Source organism: Hippocampus bargibanti, linkage group LG01 (genome assembly GCF_051943395.1).
Source record: "Hippocampus bargibanti isolate YZ-2025 linkage group LG01, ASM5194339v1, whole genome shotgun sequence".
Taxonomy (NCBI): Eukaryota; Metazoa; Chordata; class Actinopteri; order Syngnathiformes; family Syngnathidae; genus Hippocampus; species Hippocampus bargibanti.
In genome coordinates this window covers 50299-75420 of record NC_142734.1, presented here as the reverse complement: position 1 = coordinate 75420, position 25122 = coordinate 50299, and the positions used below count along the sequence as shown (strand labels likewise).

General features: G+C 44.5%; 3 protein-coding genes and 1 non-coding gene across 18 annotated transcripts in view; 2 read left to right on the top strand and 2 right to left on the bottom strand.

Moving 5' to 3' along the window:
- nol4la (nucleolar protein 4-like a) overlaps positions 1–9351 on the top strand; it is a 29731-nt gene extending 20380 nt beyond the window's left edge. For 2 of the 4 annotated variants that reach the window (XM_089010155.1, XM_089010276.1), the window contains exons 8-11: positions 1929–2117; positions 2767–2883; positions 3587–3776; positions 4921–5521. In XM_089010155.1, coding sequence (XP_088866281.1) covers positions 1929–2117; positions 2767–2883; positions 3587–3776; positions 4921–5138 — 714 coding nt within the window. In that variant the 3' untranslated portion in view covers positions 5139–5521. Of the gene's footprint in view, positions 1–1928; positions 2118–2189; positions 2884–3586; positions 3777–4920; positions 5522–8225 lie in introns of those variants that run through there. The other 2 variants (XR_016116630.1, XM_089010360.1) reach the window with 2 other exon arrangements.
- A 5439-nt stretch (positions 9352–14790) lies between these two features.
- On the bottom strand, positions 14791–18335 carry LOC148902603 (pancreatic progenitor cell differentiation and proliferation factor B-like). Of its 6 annotated transcripts, none has more exons than XM_089009682.1 (6): positions 18175–18333; positions 16238–16343; positions 15486–15563; positions 15328–15394; positions 15157–15259; positions 14791–15126 (listed from the first exon to the last, which is right to left on the bottom strand). In XM_089009682.1, exons 2-6 carry the CDS (start codon positions 16290–16292, stop codon positions 15013–15015), a joined length of 417 nt encoding a protein of 138 aa, XP_088865808.1. In that variant the 5' UTR covers positions 16293–16343; positions 18175–18333; the 3' UTR covers positions 14791–15012. The 6 variants fall into 6 exon arrangements, with proteins under 6 accessions (XP_088865808.1, XP_088866068.1, XP_088865892.1 ...); XM_089009942.1 differs by having other exon boundaries at positions 14791–15096; XM_089009766.1 differs by having other exon boundaries at positions 14791–15066; positions 15112–15259; positions 18175–18332.
- A 255-nt stretch (positions 18336–18590) lies between these two features.
- Positions 18591–18662, top strand: trnae-cuc (transfer RNA glutamic acid (anticodon CUC)). Its single transcript has one exon. It is a non-coding gene; the product is annotated as a tRNA-Glu (tRNA).
- A 432-nt stretch (positions 18663–19094) lies between these two features.
- Positions 19095–25107, bottom strand: LOC148902601 (tumor protein D54-like). 7 transcript variants are annotated; one of them, XM_089009184.1, is made up of 8 exons: positions 24821–25107; positions 23113–23488; positions 22968–23015; positions 22603–22704; positions 20791–20817; positions 20680–20715; positions 20550–20598; positions 19095–19377 (listed from the first exon to the last, which is right to left on the bottom strand). In XM_089009184.1, the coding sequence occupies exons 1-8, from the start codon at positions 24831–24833 to the stop codon at positions 19366–19368; spliced, it is 663 nt and encodes a 220-aa protein (XP_088865310.1). In that variant the 5' UTR covers positions 24834–25107; the 3' UTR covers positions 19095–19365. The 7 variants fall into 7 exon arrangements, 4 of the variants coding, with proteins under 4 accessions (XP_088865310.1, XP_088865456.1, XP_088865376.1 ...); XM_089009250.1 differs by lacking the exon at positions 19095–19377 and having other exon boundaries at positions 19405–20598; positions 23113–23261; positions 23388–23488; XR_016116533.1 differs by having other exon boundaries at positions 20791–22704.
- Positions 25108–25122: the final 15 nt, after the last annotated feature.

The following is a 25122-nucleotide window of genomic DNA, read 5'->3' as shown; positions in this document are numbered from 1 at the left end:
ACACACACACACACACATTTTCAATTTCATTTCAAGCATTTCAGCAAATTGTTGACCAAAATACTACAAAATCCATTTGCGCTTGGATCTCAAAACCCTTGTATCTCATGTTAGACATAATAAGGGTTATTTTAACTCATTCACTGCCATTCACCCATTTATTCGGGAATTGAAAATATAATGTTGAGAGAAAAAAAAATCACCTTGATTATGTTGTGGGCCGTTTTTACCCGGATGTAAAAATCCCCTAAAAATGTCAAGCAATAGGTCAATCGGCAACAACTGTTTGTGATATGTGATAAACATACTTTAAGAGAGACGACATCTTTTCCATCCCATTGGGATATTTTACAACTGTTTTGAAGAAAGGAAAAGGAAAGGATATCCAGTGCTTTAGTCAACATAAAAATGGACACGGGTCAAATGGACCCCTTAACATACTACGTATTTAAGTTAAGACAACTGAATAAAACAATCAAGAATATCCCCCCCCCCAAAAAAAAAACACTCAGATCAAATAATATAAAATGGCTTTGACATGCAGACAAAAAGCCTCAATGTTATGGGAATATAAACCTTTGAAGACAAATGGTGCTGCACCACATGGCAACAAACAATAATATCGACCGACATTTTGTGTTTATCTTCTAGCGCAGGGCTCGGGAACCATATATGGCTCTTTTGATGATTGCATCTGCCTCGCCGATAAAACAAAATACATATTCTGGCTTTTTCGCTGTTCATTTCCTGCTTGGGCGGGAGTTGGCACAAAGCGCAATTTTGATTGGATGATACTGACCTCGGTTGATATGGCATGTCATTTTATCATTGGGTTCATGGATTGCATATCTAGCATGCTTTTTGTACAGTAGTGAAGTGACAAATAAACTGGTTCATCAAATAATTTGGATTGGACGGTACTGACCTAAATTGGCTGTTGATGTTCATCGAGCAATTTTGATTGGATGACTGACCTAGGTGGCCGTTGATGTCAAAAGGGTAAACGCTCCCTTTTAAATAAGCCTGACGAGTATCGTACACTTTGGGGATTCTCCCTTGTGGAGAGAAAAAGTTCTGGCATGATTCTAATTTGCAATGAAACAAGACCATCGATGAAACAGTCGAATGTCAGTGGCACTTTGATAAGCCCCATGCTAACGTTAGCATCAATATAGTACTTCTGTGAGAGACAGCGGAAAGCGAGCGTGCAAGCTAATGAGCCGTGCGCAGGCTAGCTAGCAGTAACCTTGCGCATGTACCCGGCAATTTGACTTTCATTCCCGTCGTTTGGCTGGATTTTTTCACCGATAATGAGGAACGGAAAAATATTCATATTAATGGTGGGTGTGATCACAAAGTTAGTTGAAAGAATACATTCTGACATTTTGTTGAAATCACGTGTGTGTGTGTGTGTGTGTGTGTGTGTGTGTGTGTGTGTGTGTGTGTGTGTGTGTGTGTGTGTGTGTGTGTGTGTGTGTGTGTGTGTGTGTGTGTGTGTGTGTGTGTGCGTGCGTGTGTGTGTACCTCTCACCGAAGAACATGTGTAAATATTTTGCTTTTGTAGCTCTCTGAATGAGAAAGGTTCCCGAGCCCTGTTCTAGTATAAAATAGTTGCCATTGGTGCAGCTTACGAAATTGTGAATTGTGAGCATTTCCTTCTATATCTGAAAGTCTAATAAAAAAAACCAAAAGATGTATGTTGCATGGCTGCATCTTGTCTTTCTCGTGTTTCATTTGCGTGTCTGCTCACGTGTGTGGGTGGTGATTTTTGATTTTATTCTTTCCTCAACCTCCCGCTCCCTCTTGATCTTCGCCTCTTCCCCCTCCCATCGCTCCGTCCCATTCCCGCCCACCCGCCGCCATCCCCCCTCCCCCCCACTCCATTTGTTCTGCTCTACGTCCCGTCCCTCCCTTTCCCCCTCTCTCAGATGTTTGTGCGTCTGTTTGTGGACGAGAATCTGGACCGCATGGTTCCCATCTCCAAACAGCCCAAGGAGAAGATTCAGGCCATCATGGAATCGTGCAGTCGCCAGTTCCCCGAGTTCCAGGAGCGTTCCCGCAAGCGCATTCGCACCTACCTCAAATCTTGTCGGCGCATGAAAAAAAGTGGTTTTGAGGTACGTATTCATAGCCACCTTTTCATCATCGCGCTGCATGTGACAAGTAAACTGGTAAAAGTGTTTTCACAGGAAAGCAACGCTTGCACAGAAAGACAATTTGTCCCAATGTTGTTCCTTCCCGACCAGCAACAAAAGCTTCACTTCTTTGTAAGATGCGTTTTTATACACTTGTTGCCTTCCTTATCCATCCATCCATCCGTCCGTCCGTCAGTGCTGGAGCCTATCGCGGCCGTCTTCAGGCAATAGGCGGGGGACACCCTGAACCGGTTGCCAGTAACACAGAGTCGAACAACCGACCATCCAAGCTCTCACTCCCACCTCGGGACAATTTGGAGTGTTCAATCAGCCTGTGGGAGGAAACCGGAAGAGCCGGAGAAAAGCCACACGGGCCCGAGTAGAACATGCTAATTCCACACAAGGAGGCCGAAGCTGGAATTGAACCCGGTGCCTCTGCACCGTGAGGTCGGCGCACTAACCACTGGCCCACTGTGCCGCCAATTCTCTGGCTATGCAACTCAGATCAAACGAGGCTCTCACTTTCAGTTGAAGTCTTTGTCACTGGCGTTCTGTCAAACGCTTTGGTGTTTTTTGCAAGTTCTGTGCAGTATTTGCCATTGATTCAAGCTGCCCCATTTCTTGCTGCTAGATCAGACCGACCCCTCCTCACCTCACCTCTGCCATGGCTGAAAACATCCTCGCCGCCGCATGCGAGAGCGAAACCCGAAACGCTGCCAAGAGGATGCGGCTTGACAGCTACCCAGCGGTAAACAAAACAAATTGTAAAAATGGAATCTATATTGACCACAAAAATCCAATACAAGTCCTGCTGTTAACATTGTGCCTCCGCAAAAGGCCAAAGTACTCATGATTTGGGTTGAGACTTTCTGGGAGAATGAAATAGTAAGTGTGTTGAATGACAATGAAGCCTCACATTGAACTCCCACATTGGGAGGAATAAAGTAGAAACGAGTCCACTCAAATGATACATTTCCCTATTTGTGCTTTTTCTCTGGAACGTCAGGTGCAACAAGATGGCGCCAAAGTACCTGAGATAGTGTTGAGCACATATGCTCAAATGCTACATTTGTTTTTGGAGAGACCCAAATTTACATTAGCCTTTATTCGTCTCACACTTTAACTAACGAACCTTTGGCCTTACGAACGTTAAATTCGCGAGAATAGAATCTCATCACATGTTCTTGAATGAGTACGTGTGTGCGTACAAAGTGTCTTTGCTGGTTCAGTGCCACTAAAGTGTGTGTGTGTGTGTGTGTGTGTGTGTGTGTGTGTGTGTGTGTGTGTGTGTGTGTGTGTGTGTGTGTGTGTGTGTGTGTGTGTGTGTGTGTGTGTGTGTGTGTGTGTGTGTGTGTGTGTGTGTGTGTGTGTGTGTGTGTGTGTGTGTGTGTGTGTGTGTGTGTGTGTGTGTGTGTGTGTGTGTGTGTGTGTGTGCGCGCGCCGGTTGACAGGACGAGGCGGTGGTCGCTGACCAGGCCTGCAGCCGGGAGCCCGCTTCCGCGGCCCCCTCGGGCTTCGTCATCTCCAGCGCGGCTTTTGCCCAAGAGCAGCTCTACACCAACGGAGGCCTCAACTACAACCCGCGCGGCTACGGCAGCGTCGCCGGCAACCAGCAGAGCGCGGCTGCGCCACAAACTAATGGTGAGCGCCACTAAAGAATTTGCCACAAGTATTCGCTGTCTTGTAGACATTTAGAAAACAGAGAATTGAACACAAAGAGTGAAGCAACACATGTAGACGGACGATGCAACAATACTTACAGGCATATACGGTGATACCTCGGCTTACAAACACTTTAGCTAAGCAAAAAAAACAAAAGTGAAATGGTGAGAAAATGGATAGACAACACGGTGAAATTTGGACTCGGCAGAGTGTAGACTGCAAGGTTAAAATATCCCATCCATCAGGCTCCACAAATAACCCGCACAAGCCATCTATGCAATTTGAAGAGAACATATAAGCAAGGGAACCATCTATGAATGAGGTTTCTAGTGTGTGTGCCTGCATCTGTTGCTGTTGCAAGATCACAACTTGTAAGATGTGCAAGCCAGAGCTCCTTGAGACACTTGATGCGAAAAGCTCTCCATTCCATCGAGCCATCAACGACCATCACAAAGGAAAACTTCCAGGTTGAGTGAATAAGGTCAGGTAAAAAATAGAGTATGGGCCGCAAGTCTCCGAGTTTCCTGAAGGAAGGCAACATACGTGTACCTGCTCTGCCATTGACCATGACCAAGCATCATCCCGAGAAGGACGTCTACCAAACGTCTATGGCTATGTGCGTATATTGATCGAGATGTGCCGATGCAGCGTCCTCGAGCTATGCTGTCTTTCGATAGTTGTAGCTAAGCTGGCGAATCACCCGGAAAAAGTGATCGCTCACTCTGCTGATATTTGCCTCGGACATTTGCAAAGGATTGTTCAAAGCTGACAAATTCAAACGTCCCTGGACTAGTTCTTGACAAAACGCCAAGCAGGAGAACCTTTCTGAGCAAATACGTGGACTCAACTTGAAGTGATACATGAGTAAAACATAGTCTTCTTGATTTGAAAACCACGTCCCAAGCATCAATGTCCATAAAACAACAGAACTTGGACATTTTAAGCGGTTGTCCTTTCCATGAACTGATAGATTTGTGACCTCTTCCTGTGAAGAAGTTGACCAAGTGGTAAATGAGTCCGAGGCCAGATCTCCTACATGAAGGCTGTGTCTGTTCACCTCAGATTGCTTCCATTGTGGGCCTTTGAAAGATGCTAACTTGTATTGTGTCTATGGCACTGGCAGGTCCAACCGATCTGAGCATGAAGTCATTGGCTCCAAACTCCTCTTCGTCCAGCGCCAATAGTCACGGGCAGGGCGGCGGCGGGGGCGGGCCTTCGGCCCAGCTGAGCCCTCCGGAAGTGACGGCGGTCAGACAGCTCATCGCCGGCTACCGGGAATCGGCCGCCTTCCTGCTGCGCTCGGCCGACGAACTGGAGAACCTGATTCTGCAGCAGAACTGAGCGCCGGCACTCGGCCCGCGCGGCCATCCGTCCGTCCCGGTCTCGTCAAGATGTCGTCCTTGGCGCCGTCGGACGGAGCCGCGAGCGAGGCAAAATGGCCGCGCCGAGCGCAGCGGGTCCCGGTCCTGTCAGGTACCTCGCCTCATCCCGCACGCCTCCTTCCGCGTTTGGCTTCCCTTTGACCTCAGTGCTCCGTCTTGTGCTACGTTTCTCTGGCCACCTCAAGCCCATTTGTCTCAGGAAGTGATGATGTGCGGAGAAAAAAAAAGCAAGCCGCTTCTCCGGTCGCGCCCTTTTTCTCCAACCTTGAAGAAGTCAAAGGTCAAGCAAAAGCTCTCCGAGGTTGAACAAACGCTTTTCAAATCATGACTATCTCGTCTCAATTGGCGTGGGCGTCTATATATATATATATATATATATATATATATATATATATATATATATATATTTGATTTATTGATAGCGCTTTAACAACAGCTGAAGCTGTAACATTTACACCTATCATATCCAGGAAAAATAAAGCAGTCACAAAGATAGTAGAAAGCACCAGGGAGTGAAACAAAGATCAAGTCGGAATCATGCTGAGGGAAGAAAGAGACTATTCAATATATAGTTGAGCACAAATTTGAAAAAAAAGGTGCAATATTGATGATAATCACTGAGGGTGAGGCGCCAGGTCGCAGGCGAAAAAGGGGGAGAAATCCACCACAAAAAAATGGCGTCATCCCATGCAGCATTGTAGCCAAGTTCTATGTTGGTCATCACGTTTCAAAACAAAAGATGGCTTGCACGTTTGTGTTTTTTTTTCTTCCTTTCTCCTTGTCGTCGTCGTGTTGTGGTGGAGAAATGGTGTGAATTTTGTCACGCCTTGAATGAAGGTGGCCCCTCACGTGAAAACAAACCCCCCCCCCCCACTCCCACTGCCGCCATCTTGTCACCATAACCATGTCTGAATGGTGGCACTTGGAAAAGACGCAAGAGACAATCTTTGGCAAAGATGTCATTACATCGCAGTTTACCTTCCCGCGTGTGTAGGGTCAAAGGGCACACGCACACGCACATGCAGAAAACAACCACTTTTGATGATGAATCACTCAGCACAAACAGTTGTCGCGTTTGTGTCTTTCTTTTCCCTGCTGTGATTTTTTTTACTTGCGCGCGCGCGTTTGACGTCAATATGGTCGCGGGGCATTTGCGTATACGTGAGGTGAGCCACTTTGGACATGAATCTAACAAGAGTTCATGCCGTCACTCAGCACATTCCAAACAAGCGGCCGACTCGCACCTTACACGCAAAAACAAACAAACAAACAAACAAACTGAGAGAGAACTAGGAGATTTTCTTTGCCACATTAGAAGACATTGTATACGCGAGTGCGCCGGGGGCTCTTTGCAACTCTCAACTCAACTCTCAGCTTGATGAACTTTTGCAAATTTGAAAGCACTTTAATAGCTCAGGATTAAGGAACCGGAAAGGCGGCGATCCCCTCGTCGGCCGTCGCCGGCTCTTTACCTCCCAAGTCGTCCTCACTAGCAGTTTTAGAAGGCGCTGTATAGGACAAAAATTGACAGGCGCCTCTCGCATCCAAATACGCGACATTTTGGGCCATAAACGGACAAATTGGTAGAAGGAAAACATGACTGAATTAGCGTATTATCTGGCGTATAAGGCACATCGGAGTTTAAGGCGCACCTCCAACCAATTGTGTATTTTCAAACTTTTTCCATATATAAGCACACTGCGGTATCAGGCACACCTTCAATGAATGAAAAAAAAATCCAAATATAATATATAAATCTGTAAAAGTTTTCCAACTATATGGCACAGCCCACAATAAGGCGCTACAGTAGAGGCTGGGGTTAAGCACTACTTCTACGGAGTCTGTGGCTGCTAGAATTACTTGTGAGACCTGTTGAGGCTCAATCTGACTTCACTTCACTTATAAGGTGCGGCGTCATCTTTTGAAGAGAATCAAAGCTTTTGGTTGTGCCTTATACACCGGAAAATACAGTACACTTTGGGCCATAAACTGCCAAATTGGTCTGAGGAAAACATGACTGAATTACCGTAATATTTGGTGTTTAAGGCGCATCAGAATATAACCCAACCAATTGTGTATTTTCAAACATTTTCCATATATAAGGCGCACCGGGGTATTAGGCACACCTTCAATGAATGTAAAAAAAGTACAAATATCATCTATAAATCTATAAACGTTTTCCAAATATTAGGCACACCCCAATATAAGTAGAGTTACGCACTACTACTTCTTCTACAGGGGGAAAGGGAGTCGGTGGCTGCTAGAATTAGTTGTGAGACCTGTTGAGGCTCAATATGACTTCACGTATAAGGCGCAGGGTCATCTTTGGAAGCGAATCAAGGCTTTTTGGTGTAGAAGGTGCATCAGATTATAAGGCTCAAGATGACTTTACACCTATATATAAGGCACGCCTGCAAATTTCCCCATTGTGGGACAAATAAAGGTTTTCTGAATCTGATATAAGGTCATCTTTGGAAGAAAACCACGGCTTTTGGGTGCAGTACGGTATTTATTTGTTTGTTTGGGAACAATATGAGAGGTCAATGTAATTTTCTCCTCTGCAAGCAACGTCGCACATGTCCGTTGTCCATCTTCTCAAGCAATCGTGACATGTGGCGTCCTCGTCGACTTTGTTTGTTTGTTAAGCGTCGCCGTGGCGACCCTGCTCAGCGACCCTCTCCGCCAACCGTTTGCTTGCTGATGCGTTGGTGGCGCAACGCAGCAGTTGGCGTGATCAGCCACCGCCATTTTAATGGTTGCTTCTGATCTCCATTTTGATTGCGCGGATGACGTCCTGAAATGTCAGAGTTGCTGCAACTGGCCCACGTCGCTCAAGTGAGCACCTTCGATGACGTGTACTGTATAGCTGTACAAAGAGTGATGGAAGCTGTTTTGAAAGTGTTCTTTTTTTTTTCTTCCTGTGGGTACAGCACTGTTTTAAAATGACAAAAAAAATCAAATGTTTGAAGAAACCCTTTGCCTGTTTGAATTTCTCATTTGGTGGTGGTCTGTAATGCTATTGTTATTTCTTTGCTTTGAACGCTAGCCCCTTGCCGCACACGTAAGACTGTAGCCGCGTGCACCGGGCGGAGGCGGCGTCCTGTATCCCCACCTGTGAAGCTTTTGTACACCCCCGCCCTCCTGGTTTTGGACTCAGTGGAAGTGTGATGTTTACATGTACAGTTTTTCACAATGTGTGTGGGCTTTTTTTCCTCTTTTTTTTTGCGCTTTCTTCAGGATGTTGGCGAATTTGCTTTCGCTCATCCAAAATGTCTTCTTTTCTTTTCCCATTCCAAGTGCAACCTCTGCATTGGAGGTTACCAAATGAGAACTGACATCTCCGAGTGGGCCAGCAAAGTTCAACTCAACTCAAATCAGCTCCTTTTTTTGTTATTTTTAAATACATATCTTTTTGGGGGTTGATAAGAAGAATGAAATAGGTACATTTCTCAAGGTGAAAGTACCGCCAAGAGTACACACACATCCGTGATAAAAGTATAAGCCATTCCCGTCTTCTGGCCTTTACGGGGAAGCCATAAACCTCAGGAAGTTCCGCAATCTCCAGGGGGAGTTTGTGTTCACTGATTTCCTCTGATGTGAGACTGAAATCACCACCACCACAACAACAACAACAACAACAACAAAAAAAAAAAACATTCAACATTTCTATGGAGATGTCTATTGCTTTTGTACATTGATCATTGTGTTTGCAAAGTGGATCTTTTTTCCAGTTCGTGTCACTAAATATTTGGGTTACGTTGGAGTGTTTATAGGTATGGATATTTATTATTATCATTATTATTATTATTATTATTATATGTGGAAATACAAAGAGGACAAAAAAGGAACCTGTTTTGAACCTGTTTCATTTGTATATTTCATGCAAATCTGTCCAGGTGAGATTCTTTCTGCCTCGTACATATCACAAAGGAGGGACCCGTGTGTGTATGTGTGTGTGAGTGTGTGTGTGTGTGTGTGTGTGTGTGTGTGTGTGTGTGTGTGTGTGTGTGTGTGTGTGTGTGTGTGTGTGTGTGTGTGTGTGTGTGTGTGTGTGTCCTTTGGAAAATAGCGCCTTTTTTCAGTGTTGCATCAACGCGATGGGGGAAAAAAAAAGAAACAGAAGAAAAAAAGACAACACATGATCTCGTGAGATGTCAGTAATGGAATAAAATAGTGCGATGAACTATCAAAGTGCCATCTTGCATTCTTATTGACATTCCCATTCAACGCATGACACCACTTTGAATCATCTTGCGTATATTCCAACAAGTCACTTCTTTTCCTTTGGCCTTTTCCCTTCAAGGGTCGCCACAGCCAATCAGTGTCCTCCATCTTTAGACGTTTGATCCGCATGTTTGTTTTGATAATATAATCACAAAAATAATTGGGAAATATTGGTGTGAATGTGTCTCGATTTTACTATATAATGTGGCAATTAATAGATTTTCTTTTATTTCAAATTTGAGCCAAACACAAATTACACACGTTAAGTTTCAGAAATCATAAATTGGAACATTTTCATACTTGCAACTCTGGTGCGTGTTAAAATAATGTGTGTTACAAAAGTGTAAATTAGAAGTAAATCAAACAAAAAATGCTTTCATTGTTTATGTATACATTGAATTAGAATTGAAAAAAAAGTATTTTGTTTTTCACCTTTTCTTTTGTGTCACCTTACAAGTGAACTGTCTGTATTGTGTCAGTAGTTGCCTTATAAAGTGAATATTGTGGTCAAAATCGGGAGTGTGCCGACCAAATCGTGAGACTTAACACGTTGTATATGCAAATATTTGGCAACTGGATTCTACATTGATTTTGTTAGATGAGCAGACCAACGTGAATCGTTGCTATTCCATCGGAGTCCTATAAGTGTCAGTAACGTGCTTTCAAACTGTTGCCTACCCTCAAAACAAACAATACAGTACAGTGTAATGTACAAAAAAACTTCTTATCCCGTGACTGTAAAGTGTCTTGAGAGTTTTGAAAGGCGCTTAAAAATCAAATGTATTATTATTATTATTATTAATCATACATACTGATTTATATAGCGCTTACTGAAGCTGTAACGTGGACAATTAACGAGTAACAATTTGACATAATAGGCCTCAAAACTAACCAATTGTACTTCAAATTCGTAATTCTCCAACACTTTAAAACAAGTGTCAATGAAATACAAATGATGCAGTCAATGACATTTCTTCGCGCAGACGTGTGGATTGCATTAAGGGTGGTCAATTTGGACGGGCTTGATATTAATTGTATACAGTGACGTCACGCAGCTGAAAATGCAGCCTCTAGGCAGCCAGTCTGTGATTTTCGAGAGATTGCTCTGCAAATGACACTCTTCGGCCTCCTTCCTTTGTCTACAACGGGCTGATCAATACGTCGATGTCCAAGGTACGATTGGTCGATCGCATGAGAAGATGATGTGACATTAGCATAAACTGAAGCCATTCAAATAAAGTTGAGTTGTTTTGGAGATAAACTTGACGTCAGCCTATCGGCCATCCCCTCGCTTGATTGACACACCGGACAACCAATTAGATGACATGAACTAAACAACGCACCTCAGCGTTGCCACGCTAACAAGCTAGTCGTAAATTACATCCGCGTTTTTCGCTCGTTTTTCCCCTCTGAAACGTAAAATAGGGTATACAAATGAGTGGACCAAGTAAGAAGAAAATGAGTTTTGTTTGTTTTTTGTTCATGCAGATTTTGAAGCATTATTTGTCGTGTCTTTGGTGAGGTGGAGCCTGCAGTGGTTTGGCCTACTTCTCATACATGACTGTATATGATTGACATGTTGAAGCGGCAATGGGGTCAAATTCTTGGCTCAGAACTGGTCTGGAACGATCCGCAGCTGCCGTTGCTTGACTTTTGCTCGTAAACCGTCGGGAGCAACAAGGCCTTCCGCGCTCTTCTCAACACTTATCACAAGCACTGACCTAAATTCACAACCTAAATATTTGTTCCGGGAAATTTGACGTATTCACTCACAACGGTCTATAGACTTCGTTTCGTAACCAATCACTTTGCCACACTGCCTCCACTGTGCTCATTTTTCCCCGCTCATCAGTTTTCAATCTATTTGCAAACCAGTCAAATGTATGTAGGAAATACTTCAATGGTACAGTTGGGCCTGTAATAATATGTGGATTAATTCAAGGTTTTTATTGTAAGAATAATAATAATAATAATACATTTAACTTATAAGCGCCTTTCAAAACTCTCAAGGTCACTTTACAGTCACAAGATAAGTTTTAAGGCTTATTTTGTAAAAAATGATGTTTTATGGGGACCTGGGAACGGATTATTCTCATTTTTAATGGTTTCTTATGGGAAATCAATGTTCGGAAGACAAATTTATCACCTTACACACTTTCTGTGAACCAATTAAGTTGGTAAAGTGAGGTATCGCTGTATATATCTTGTTTTTGTTTTTACACTCAAGTATGTTGTAGTTCTACTTGACGTTTTTGGGTTTTGCGGCTGCATGATGATTACAAAGTGGCTAGCTGGCGAAGTGACTCATCCATATGAGCCAGCTCGATGTCCTCTCAAGTTTCGAATGACAGGATTGCAAAAGGCATTGCACTGTTACATGCAACGGGTCAGGGTCAAGCTAATTTTAACTGCAGGTTGCCGAGACGCTTTGTGTCGGGGGGGGGGGCCTTCAAACACTCCACTCTGTTAATACTGTCAACTCGAGTGTGTGTGTGTGTGTGTGTGTGTGTGTGTGTGTGTGTGTGTGTGTGTGTGTGTGTGTGTGTGTGTGTGTGTGTGTGTGTGTGTGTGTCAGAAGCACACGTGGACACGTACACGAGGTGAGACAGGCCACGTTGCGGTCTCATGGTGGCCATCAAATAGAGAGAGCTAAAAACAGGACGAACCGGAGAGAACAAACATGTCGCGTATCAAAAGTCATTGAATAAGTGACTAGCTTGCGATAAGGAAGGAGCCACGCTGGGATCCTGTTGACTTGTTGGCAGGCCGTGTGGCCCACCGGCGACCTTTGACCCAGACTTCTCTCCGGCCGCTGCTTTTCGGGCCCTTTCAATTGTCTCCGTCTTCGCCTTCGACACCACAAAGGGTTCAATTGGATTGTTTTGTTTACTCGTTCACCGCCATTCCCAAATCGATTCGGGAATTGAAAATAGGACATAGAGCGCCATTCCTGAATTTGTTCGGGTTTTGCTTGGGTGCTGATAAAGCGCGGGCCATGGCCTCTGGCAATGTTTTTTTCTTTTCCACTAGGGGGTAACATTTCCCTTTTTCCCATGTTAGCACTTTGTTCCAGCTTCAGCTCTTGTTAAAGTGCAAAATAAACCAGTGTGTAGATATTGCATTGTATTTTGTACAGCTGCCCCCATTTCAAGCTCAGGTAACTCCACGTGACATATCATTTAGGAATTTATGATTTTTTTTCTGAGGAAAGAAGTGAATCTAAGGTTTCTAACGTTGTATTGAATTCACAAATTGATTCGGAAATTGAAAATTTGATGTGGAGCGCCATTCCCAAATTTGTTCGGGTTTTGGATTTTCTTGCGGGATGCCGATAAAGCGCTGGTCAGACCTCTGGCAATGTTTTTTCCCTTCCACAGGGTGGCGTCATTTTCCTTTTTTCCATGTTAGTGATGCCCCCATTTCAAGCTCATATAACTCCAGACCCATAAAATTTAGGAATTAACTTTTTTTTTTAATGAAAGAAGAAAGTCTAAGGTTTGTAACGATGTCGTGAATGTTTACGCGACAAAGGTTTCGTTTGGATTGTTTTTAGCTCATTGCCGAATTTCTTTGGGAATGGAAATTAGGACGTGGAGCGCCATTCCTAAAGTTGTTTGGGTTTTGGATTTTCTTGCAGGGTGTGGATAAAGCACAGGTCAAACCTCTCCCTTCCACGAGGGGACAGCATTTGCCTTTTGTACAGCTGCCCCCACTTCATCCTCATATTACTCTAGACCCATATCATTGAGGAATTAACTCTTTTTTCTGATGAAAGCTGTATTCTGATGCTGTATTGAATGGTGGCGTAGTCCTACAACTCCATATTCTGCGTGTCCTGGAATTCAAGTGGCGATGACAAAAACCCTGGCACTGGAATGGACACATTTTTGCGCATGGCTGGCAGCGAATGAGTTCATGTTGATTTCGATGAACGCCAAGGTCTACTAGGTTAGTATATTTGAATGTTTCTCCTGACATTTGGTGTCAAGAGTTTGAGAAGAAACTAGAGTGAAATTCCTCAAATTGTGTCAGAAAGATGTTGTTTTCCCTGCCTGTGAGTTGAGGAGCATTTGTTTTGCTTTTCAATGTTCAGTCTGGTTGTTGTCATGTGATGGTGTGCAGCTTTGTGAACTTTCCCCTAGAAAACTTTGAGACCACGCCCCCTGCTTCCTCTCGAGCTGTGTCGGCAAGCAAAAGATTCCCGTTTGACCTCTGTGACACCGGACTCGTTTGATTCGGATCGCATCGGGGCCTTTTTTTCTTTTGGCTCTCAGATCGCTCTGCTTGGAATCGAGCCCTTTTTCTGCGCCGCTGTTAATAACGAGAGCAGACTTGTCAGATGTGCTTTTTCCCGCTAGTGGTCAGCGTGTTTGCCTGACGGCTTTGAGGTTGGGCTTTGAAATACGTAGGTGCCGTGTACATTGTGATTTGTGTTTATGGGTCGGCCGACGTCAGGTTCCGCTTGGCAACTCTTGCCATCCTTGGACCGCCCTGCCCTGCCCTGCCTGGCTGTCGCCTTTTTGCCGACTCGTGACCCACTTTCGCGGAAGAACAAGAAAGCAAATGGACAGCAGTCCTTCCAAAGCCTCGGAAAATGTGAGAAAAGCAGTTTCAGAATCAGAATACCTTTATTCGTCCCACAATGGGGAAATTTGCAGTCCACAGCAGCAATTGAAAAGGGATGGAGTTGGGGTGTCACCTGTTGGAAAAAAAAAAACAGCCGTTTACCTTCTGTGCCTGTTACTTAGGATGTCATAAAAGCCCCGTTAAATGAGAAAGTAAGTAGTGAGAGCGAGAGAAAGAGCTGTATATCGTTCTAGTTGGCTGGCTAGCTATCTAGCTCGCTATCTATTGGCTAGCTAGTTTTCCATCTATTTGTGTTACTTCCGGGTGAACGCTGGCGCGTGTGGCTGCCGCTGCTCACCCACAGAAAAACATATCATCTGACTGTAAAGTGACCTTGAGAGTTTTGAAAGGCGCTTATAAATCAAATGTATTATTATTTCTATTAGCTAGATAGCTAGCTTTCTATCTATTTGAGTGAATTACGGGTTGAGTGGACACTGGCACGAGTGGCTGCCGCTGCTCACCCACAGAAAAATCCATTCTGTAGCTGTAAAGTGGCCTTGAGAGTTTTGAAAGGCGCCTAAAGGCTCCCAAACACAAAATGCTCATCGGCACAGCAACAATCAAACAAAGCAATGATGAGTCACAAGATCATGAAAATAACGACCGTTTTTGGTATGTACAAGACGGTACTAATAATGCATATACTACTAATACTACTTTTCCTTTCAGCTTTTCTTCTAATATTAATTATACATGTTATTTCTAAGCGCCTTTCAAAATTCTCAAGGACACTTTAATAAAAGGACAAATAGTAAAAGTGTCGTTTAGTCTTTTTATTGTTCAGCAATGGAAACAAGTAACAGATGAAAAAAAGGATTTTTTGGTTGGTCGTCATACAAATCAAACTATACAGGCAAAAAGAAAAATGTTGAAAAGAGAGTCCTCTTCAGCGCCACCATCTCCATCGGGGCCACGATGGCAAGTTGGCAGTGAGAGTGAGGGTGGGGGGGGGGATGGATGAGGATGAGGTCGAGGAGCCTCTAGGAGCTTGAAGAGGCCGACGGTGGCGGCTTGGAGGCCTCGGACTTGGAGGCCTGGGACTTGGAGGCCTCGGACTTGGAGGCCTCGGACTTGGAGGCCTCGGACTTGGAGGCCTCGGACTTGGAGGCCTCGGACTTGGAGGCCTCGGACTTGCCCATGTCGCCGTTTTCGCTGAGCTGGCGCTTGAGAAGCATTTCCCTGGCGATGCAGGTCACCTGACCGTTAGCCACGGTGTAGCTTCCGTTCCTGCGGAAGGCAAGCCCCGTCGTCACGACGCTCAGTGCGTCGTGCCATTTTGCGCTGGGCTGACTTACTTTTGGCTTTCGGGTTTTGAGAAGAAAAAGGAGGTCCACCAGTGGCCAGAATCTTGTCTTGGAAGTCCTGCGGCGAGCATATTAAAGGCACTTGAAGCAAGTCTTCAAAACGGATCCAGGAAGAGAAATGGAGCAAGGGTCATCCCCGTGCTGCTTACCGGGGTGGTGTGGGATGACCTCTCCCGAAAACTCGGCGCTGCTACATGAGCCGCTACTGGATGTGGACCCAATGCGCCCTGCAAGGAAAGCACACGCAGGACATTCACCTCGGCGTGCTGTCAGAACACGAGTTGGGGCATCATGTCTTCATGCCTTCAACTATTCACTCGTTCGGGAATTGAATATATGATGTAGTGCGCCGTTCCCAAATTACTTTTTTTGTTTTTGTTATTTTTTTGTCTTGCTTGGGTGCCGACCAATAAAGCACTGGCCAGACATCTGGCCATGTTTTTTTTTCCCTTCCATAAGGGGCCTGCATTTCCCTTTTTTCCATGTTAGCGCTTTGTTCCAGCTTCAGCTGTTGTACAAGCGCTATAGAAACCAATATGTATGGATTGCATTGTATTTTGGACAGCCGCCCTCATTTGAAGCTCATATAACTCCTGACCCATATCATTTAGGAATTAACTCTTTTTCTGATGAAAGAAGAGAGTAAGGCTTCTTATGCTTAAGCTTCTTATGCATTGAATGTTTATGTCGTCCTAAAAGTCAATATTCTGGGGGTCCTTGAATTGGAGTGACAATGACAAAAACCCTGGCACTGGAGTGGACACAATTGTGCACATCATCTGGCAGGCAATGACTTAATGGAGGCAGTTACTGTCTAAAAATGTTGCCGGGTGGCTGTCGTAGTCGGTATTGCGGAATACGGCAAAAATCTGTGCGATATTCATGAAGGCCTGCCACTTACTTCTGTAGTAATCATGTGTGGCGACGAGTGAGCCGCTTGATGGAATTGTCGCCATCTTCTCCGAGTTCAAGTGGGGGGAAAAAAAGCTTAGACGGGTAAACTGGACCTGAATGCGAGACAGGAAAAAAGGAAGTTACATCTGCACCGTATTTACAGGAGGAATAATTGGGGCAACCCCGGTAGAGTGGAACAAAGAGGCTTTGTAATGTTTTCATGAGTATAAAAATAAAAAATAATTTGTTCAAACATCCTATGCCAAAAAGTATCATCCAATAAAATCAGGCAGTATAGATATCGGTGCTACCACCACCGCTCTCTTTTATTATATGGTCATATGTTCTTCCACTCTTCATATGATAAGAAACATGATGAACCTTGAATCTTTGTTCAGGCCATGTACACTCTGTGCCTGTTACGGTACTCAACTATTTGTCTATACTGTACAGTGTACATACATGGTGACCCAAAAAGATGCATACCCATGAACATTTCAATTGTGGCTTTGATAGGAGTGTGTCAAAGTGATTGACAACTTTGTCAGACGAGTACAAATTTACTTGCAACGAAATGGTGGACATCTGGAACACATCTTGAGAAAGCCATAAATGGACATTTTTTTTTTTTTTGCCAGAAATAGCTGAAACTCTAGTGAATTGTCTTCCATAAACTGAATAAGGTGTGCTTGTAATTTGAAATAAATATCTTTTTATTCAAAGCCACAATTGAAATTTTCATGGCCATGCATCTTTTTGGGTCACCTTGTACATTAACCCGCGCACAGACATCGACTGGAGACAGCTGCTTGTGGGAATCCGGTTTCGTCCCCTTGGCAGCACGTGTCCAACGGTGGGGTGCAGAGTTCTTATGGATTAAATGTAAACCGTTTTTAAAATGGAATGTTACCACGTGGATTGGCGTCATCTGTAGGCATAGCGGCAAAAAAAACGGTGCTTTTGAATGTGTTTTCACGAAAACAAGCCGATGTACCAAGTCTGCAGATCAACGAGGAGAAATCGCCTTCTTCTAAACTTGCGAAAGACTTGTTTTGTTTTTGTTTTTTGTGGGGCGGGATGTAAATTCCTTTCCGGGAAAACGTCTAGACGAGGTAGTACTTGAACCCGAAGCCCAAGTCGAAGTCTTAAGAAGCAGATGGAGATGCAGTTCAACTAGCGGTTTTGGGGATTTCAAGGAGTCGTCGAGTACTCGTTGTACACAAACAAGACAACACCCCAAATGGCCGTTTATCGCGAAAAACGCCTCGTGTGCATGTACGCTGTATATCATTAACACGGAAAGCTCATTTGATACCACCAAATCACAGAAAATACACATTTGTGAGCAAAGATATGAATAATATATTTGTGACCAAGAATTCGGTATAGCTGATGCACAAAAAAAGACTCATTTGTGGCCAAGAAATGTGTAGAAGATACAAAAGGAATTTGCGACACTAGCGTAAGATACACATCAAATAAGTACAGGAGATGTGCGTGCGCAGGAAACACGGTTGCTCCGAAGAGGATATTTGGGTCAACAACACTTGGAACGGCAGGGACGCACCTCCTCTACAAACCAGACGGCGAAAACAATGGACAATGGATAGTGCGATAGAATTTCATTTCATGCTATTAATGAGCAACAAGGCCATTCCGAAAGGCCTGCTTCGGCAAAGAATGATTTTTTTTAATCCAGTGTTATTTAAACAGGCTATCGAGAGCTCCGTTTTGATGGCAGACTTTATGGACGTCGAGCATTGTGCTTTTATTTCCTTCGCCACACATCAAACTTGCGCAAGGGAGTGCGAGTGAAACAATACACGAGCATTGGTTGATGATAGGATGTTCCGTCGATTTCAAGGCCACAATTCTGTTTCAGGGCTTCAATGTCACGCCTTACGCTTCGCGAACGACGGTGGAGTCGCTCCTGGTCAGGCTTACCTTCGGAATGCTGCTGGTGGGTGGAAGCTTTGGAGGGATGGTAAAAGTAAAAGAGAGCGTCAGTGGTTCGAAGGGCCCATTTGTGGATGGCCGACAAGAGTGGCGTTGGTCCCTTGCGGCGGTTTATTTGACGGCGGAGGCTGCAGACTTGTGCCGAGCATGGGCGTCCAGTCCGCTTTTAAACGCTCGGGGGCCACGTGAGTTGTGGGTAGGCGGGGATTGAGGCGTGGCATGCAGGGAACGTGACATTCAGCGAGAACATGACGTCATAGAACCAGGGGGTGGGGGATCGCTTTTGTCAACAAGCTGTCTTTGGCGAGCGGAAACGACGTAGTGGCTCACATCAATCAGGACAAGATACTTTTCATGGGAAGCCTCTTACAGGACGTAAACAATGTACCTAAATTATCGCGTAATCCCTGGTGGTCTAGTGGCTAGGATTCGGCGCTCTCACCGCCGCGGCCCGGGTTCGATTCCCGGTCAGGGAATGTCGCTTTTATATTTTAGAAGAATCAAATTGGGATTTAAATGGTAAAAATTAATAGAAGTAATCAGTGTAGCCTCAGGGAAGAGTCCTCTGCTCCCCTCAACCTTAGAGCAGGGAGCTATCATCGCACAGGTCTGGCACCGCCACCTCTGGACAGTAGGGATAGATATATATACGTATATAGGGCTAGAGCTACCAGCAAAATGTTAGTTCGCTGCCGAAGCCTCTTGGATGAGAAGCCAAACGTCCGACACCTTCAAAAAAGTACGGATGACGGCTGAAGAAACCTTCTCATCGATGGACCACTCATCAGGAATGTGGACAAATACATAAAAGCCATACTAATTACTATAGTAAGATTTCAAGAAATAAAACATTGTGAGTGAACAAATTAGGCAAGGAATGCATCAAACACATGATGAACTTGATTTTATTCACAATTTATAACACATTCGACTTTCATTGAAAAATCCTCGAGTACAAAAACACTACGTATTGTATTTTTGTTGATGCCGTAAACAGTGTCCTTGGGAAGTCAGTGAGTGTAGCTTTTCAATATGTCTCCGAATGGATTGAAGCCTCGTTGAGGAGAAACTCTTTGAATATGTTGGAATTGCTGCTGGTATATAACATTTCACAGACAAAAATTCAAAAGAACGTCTTTGAAAGCCAGATGTTCCTTCATGATTTGTCAAGATTGCCAGTCATCTTCTCCTCTGGAAAACATGTACATAAAAATGGGGCGTCATCAAGCAAAAAAATTGTCTGAGCGTAGTTCTCAAATTTTTTTTGTACACAGAGGAGTACTCATTTGTACTCATTCACTGCCAGACGTCCAATAACGTCTCCTTTTTTCTCACTGACTCTCTTCTTTCATCAGAAAAAACAGAGTCAATTCCTAAATGATAAACCACACACCTTTTGGAAGAGAAAAAAACATTGCCAGAGGCCATGGCCAGCACTTTATCAGTACCCAAACAAGAAAAAATAAAACCCGACGCCGTAATTCGGCAATGGTGCTCCTAGTCATATTTTCAATTCCCGAATACATTTGTGAATGGCAATGAATTGAGTTAAAAATACTTAGCTCGTTGTCTTGAGTACCCATCAGATGATCAATTCTTTATCAAAAATAATGCAAAGATTTTCACTCTACTTATGAATTAAAAACAATCACTTAGTTTTAGAAAGTGAAACACATAAGGGGAACGTTCTTCAAGACTTGTGCACATGCACCGTGATTTAAAAAAATGGATGTAAAACAAGATGTCTGCGTTACCGCAAGTTCTTTTCTGACGTCTTTGATTGTATTTCATTCGACTTTGTATTCAAATCACCAAACTGAGCACATTTGAACTAACTACCTGCCCGACACCAGTGATTTGCGTCTACAGTGATACCTCAGCGTACCAACTTAATTGGTTGGTAGAAATACGCAAAATAGACCTTATTTTATGTATAATAAATGTGCTATTGTATTGTAATGAAAGAAAGAAACTGCGCTGTATAATCAAGTCGTTTTGTTGACCTTTGTGATGGTTGTTGATGTAGTTTGCCTCTTGATGACATCCGAGTGAAGTTGCCGTGCTTTCTTGGCGATAATACCCTCACTCACACTGTCCCCTGCTAGATGCTTTTCATTAATCCAAATCAACGGAAGTTTTTCAACCTCTTCTATTGCCTGAGACCGTTGCTTAGACAACACAGAAACATCCTTAGCCACAGGTAGCAATGGTGGACTTAGCATACGACGCTACGCCGCACACACGCACGCCTCGTTGGTGTTTTGCGATGATCTCCGTCTTCTGTTTGTTGAGCTAAAGTGTTGGTAAGCTGAGGTATGTGCCAAGAGTGAATGTCGGCAAATCACTGGCCTTAATGCACTCACCTTGACGCTGCCAACCATTTCCTCAAAAGACCTGAATGTGGAGGAGTGTCTAAGGAAAAGAAAAGGTCCATTTGGTTCTCATTTGCTTCCCTTTGCGTCTGCAAGAAAAATGAGCTGGATGGCTATTTACCTCACGGATGGCACACTCATGGTGTGATGAAGCGTGCTTTCGTGACAATACAGAGATTTTAGACAACAAAGAGGATCTTTGCACATCTTTCGTGCGGAGGCTCAAATTTACCGTGGTGGGCTTGGAAGGGGCAGAGCGCTGACCAAGTTTGCGGCGTCAACATAAGAAAAAAGAAACAAAAGGACATCAAAATGAGGAACAAGATACAGCGTCATTTTGTTTGAAAGTCATCCGAGTAAAAGTCAATCCTAAGTCAGCAAATGGAGTGCCGTACTTGACACTTATTGAGAAAGATAACTTGATATTGATGAGACTTTAAGCCAAATAGCAGGCCTTGTTGCATTTACGCACGCTCCTCAATTTACCAACGGGACACGTTCCGAACGGTCGGTCGGAAGTTGCTTCAGTGCATATTTTATACTCCAAGTTGTCCCTCGGTCAGAATGTGAGCGCGGATGGTTGTTTGTCTCTGTCTGCCCTGCGATTGGCTGGCAACCAATTCAGGGTGTCCCCTGCCTGCTGCCCGAAGACGGCTGGGATAGGCTCCAGCACTCCCAGCAACCCTAACGAGGAATAAGCGCTACGGAAAATAGATGGATGTTTGGGGCTTATATACATATGTTTAAGGTTTTTAGCTATCATATCTATCTATCCGAGTGTGTGCAAAGCAGCCTCTGTGGTTGCAGGCTGGGAATGAATGACATCTTTTTTTGTTTTTTTTTTTGCACAAAGTCCAAACTGACTTTGACGAATGATCTCCTGTCAATCATATTCTTTTTTTTCAGTTGGCAACTCTGTGCGTGCCTCCAAAGTTGTACATTTCAGTCTACTGACATTTTCTTTTGTGCATAGAATACTTTGTTTGATCTTTTTCTCACCCCCCTCCTCGTCTTTCAATTTTGCTGCTGTATATTGCAAATGTCCCCATTGTCCCCATCCTTGTCCCAACTTGACCAAGTCCTCACCTCAACCTGATTGAGCACCTTGGAGGATAACGTCAAGCGGAGACTGAAAGCCAGGCTGTCAGGCAGTGGGGTTTTTTTTGACATCAGTATGTACAATTGGACAACCTGTTGGACAACCTGTTGGACAACCTGTTGGACAACCTGTTCCAATTTCTTCTTTCTCCTACTCGCCGAGGACAGCAGCGGGCTCCCTTTTCAACAATCCAATCAGGATTTGAAGTGGAAGTGAAGTCTCAGACGAGGCTGGGCTGGCGACAAACGGACCGGCACTGCCCCCACTTGGATTTGTTGCCTCGCTGCGCACGGCTAACTAATGATGTCACACAGAAAAGGAACCTACTCCAGGTGGGGAATCGCAGCTACAGATTCCAAATCGTTTCATTCATTCAATCCTGTCGGAATCCTCTTTGAAAACTCTTTGAACTCTTTCAACAGTAGCCAAAATGGAACTGTATAGTGCCACTTAGCAGTTTTTTTGACAACGATACTAGTGCAGCGTGTTCTCCCGGAAACAAATTCCTTGTGTGTCCTACATACTTGGCAATAAAGATGATTCTGATTCTGATTCTGATTCTGATCCATTCAGAACATCAGCGGTCATTGCGGCCTAAACGTTGGCCCCCTGCTGGTCTGCCTGGAGGACCTTTCCAAAAATGGGCCATGCGGAATGCAGAGGTCAGCTTGTAGTCACTTGCTAAATGCTAAAGCTCACGACGATTTCTAGCATTATTTTTTCATATACTGCAACTTGGCCTGCCGGAAGGCACCGGAAACATCCGTTTTGATTGGCTAGTCACTAGCCAATCATAAGAGCGGAGAGTGACTTTTGACGTGTATCTGGCGTTGAACCCTCAAGCAAAGCGTGTTTGTTTTGTCTCCTCTTTTCGGCATCAATCTCATTGTCCCAGCTGGACGTCTCGTGGCACATCGTGTTTTGAGAGCATTTGTGAAAAGGTACCTCAACTCCGACAGCCTCCTGCTGATGACCACGCCCACGTTGGTCAATGCGGAGGAGGTCACGTGACCCGCGTGGGCGAAACCTTCCCTGGCCCTCACGCATCTACGGGAAGAGCAATAAGAAGTGGCCACTTGACTCAGGCAAATGCGACAGAAGGCCTGCGTCTTGCCGGACCTCCCGCTAATACTGCTCCGACTTGGACTAATTCAGGTGCTAAGGCTATTAACAGAGCACCGATCCTATTGGACTGCGTAAATCCCATCACGTGTTTTCCATAGAGGAAACCTTCACGTGTGAAAAAACAAGATGGAGTCCCACATATGATCAATGCTTTTCTTGAAGAAGAAGTGGATAGCTCGACTCACACGTTGGAGTTATTGACGTCATCCAGGACTGCAGAGGCCGCGAGATATCTGCAAAGAGACTAACGTGTTGACACACCCGACGAAGGATGGCTGGCACGCGACCGCTGATCTCAATGTTCCGACAACACGCAATGGGTGCGCTTACGCGGAAGACGTCTGGACTTCTTGCCAGCCTTTGGACACGTTCTCCTTGATGCTACTGAGAGGGCCCAGGCCGAGCCGCCTCCTGAGATCCGCGGCCGACTTCTCCTTGGTCAGCAGAACCTGCCTGAGAGTCTGAATTTCCTCCTCCGTCTGATTGTAAAAATAGAGCAAGAGGGCTTCGCTCGGGGCCTTTTGCAAGGCAAAAACTCGATGAAGGGGACGTTCGGATTTCGGGGAACCAAATGAACAAAGTTGTGCGGCCAGGCCAAGTCTCACCTTGGCGAGATGGAACCTCAAATTGTCCCTCTCCTCATCACTTAGCTGCGCAGGGTGGCGAGCAGTTTCTGGCCCGCTCGGAGATGAAGTCTCGCCAAAACCTTCAGCAGAATCACATTTGATTTCAGAGCAACTCTGTGTGCCTGGCCACTGATCCGGTTCTAGACGCGGACCCGCACAATATGGACTTTTAGGACGACGTCAACATTCAATGCAGTGGAAGAAACCTTAGCCTCTCTTCTTTCATCAGAAAAAAAGAGCTCATTCTTAAGTTGGATGGCGTCAATTAAACGTGATGCCGATTGTTCCCTCGGTTGCTCACCACCTCAATCCTATGTTCTGTCTTTGTTTACCCTTTGTCGCTCTACTCTTTCCACTGGACTGCATTAGCCTTTATTCGTGTCGCAGTGGATACATTGACATTTCACAGCAGCAAAGTGATGCAAGGAAGAGGAAAGGAAAGAAAGAAGTAGAAAAGAAATACAGGAGCTGCCGTAAAGGCAGCCACATCTTGAAGTCAAAACAACAACAAAAAAGGAAAGAAATGAACAAATAATATGCCAACACAAAGACACAGGCGGTCATTCAATCTTAAGCGCTTTCCGCGCCCTCTTTGTTGTAGGAAGCAGTTCCAGATAATAGAGGAGAGGCTCAAAGCGCGCTTTTTTTTACCAGTGGATCATGGTGAAACGTGCATGTCTGCTACAAGCTAAATGTTGAAAGCAAACACGCAGCCGTAGCATCCATTGACCAAAAGAGATTGTCTCCTGCCCCACTTTCTCTGTTGGAGAAGTCATTCCTTACTTCAGCTTAGTTTTTAATCGTGTATTAAGAGCAGTCAAAATGGCTACCTTCAAAAAAGTAATTTGCTTATTTCATGATTCCCGATGATTGACTTTACAGGTAAACAAGTGAGATTGCAAGTTATTTTATTAGTCCCATTCAGGAGCGACAAACCCCCTGCACATTTACTACTATTTACTCCTTAATGGATTTTTTACATTTCTGAAAATGATTTATCTGCCTTTTTTCACCCCGCAGTCCAGCTTTCGTTTTGAGTGCTGAGGGATGTGCTGCTTTTGTCTCCACTCATTTTTTTTTGCACCAGCTGGCATTCAACGTTTGAATGGACCGACTTTGACTTGAGCTGTTTCTTCAAAGGTGGCTGTTTCTAAAGCGAGATAACACTTTCCTCGCGAGTAACTTTCGTGTTTTCGTTTTTGGGTAAGACAAATTCCCAAATAGTGAATGCAACGAGAAGTGTTGTTTTTGTTTTTGAGCAGCTCAAAGTGCTGAACTCGGTGCTCGTCGCACGCGACAAGTGGCGAGAAAACGCTCCCTGTTGCACACAATGCCAATCTTAGCTAACATGCAACTACTGTTTTGTGTTCGTTAAAAAAAAGAACACAAAAGGCTGAGAGGCTTTTTCTTACCCGATCGGCTCATGTCTTCGGATGAGGTTCGGTTGTGACTGTTTACATCCAATCAGCTCAAGTCGGACAGACAGCGAGAGATGCGCACTTGCGCAGGCGAACACGCAAGCTCACGCGCACACAAAAACACGCGCGCGAACATACACGCACACTGCGTTATACTGCCCACCGGTGGCTAAAATTGGCAATTAATTGTAGTTACCGTGCTGCAGGGCTGCTCACACTTTTCCAGCAAGGGAGCTACGTACTTTGAAAATGATCTACCCATGATATTTATTGAGAAAGACATATGAGGATTCTTG

Bases quoted from the DNA above. Each gene is read 5' to 3' on its own strand.
- LOC148902603 (XM_089009598.1), bottom strand. From the start codon at position 16,292: ATGGCGACAATTCCATCAAGCGGCTCACTCGTCGCCACACATGATTAC. The intron at 15,564-16,237 runs GTAAGTGGCAGG...CTTTCCTTGCAG, and splicing joins CACACATGATTACTACAGAA to GGCGCATTGGGTCCACATCC. The intron at 15,395-15,485 runs GTAAGCAGCACG...TGCTCGCCGCAG, and splicing joins GGTCATCCCACACCACCCCG to GACTTCCAAGACAAGATTCT.
- LOC148902601 (XM_089008980.1), bottom strand. The intron at 22,705-22,967 runs GTGAGTCGAGCT...CTCTTCCCGTAG, and splicing joins GACGTCAATAACTCCAACGT to ATGCGTGAGGGCCAGGGAAG. The intron at 20,599-20,679 runs GTAAATAGCCAT...TCTTTTCCTTAG, and splicing joins ATGAGTGTGCCATCCGTGAG to ACACTCCTCCACATTCAGGT.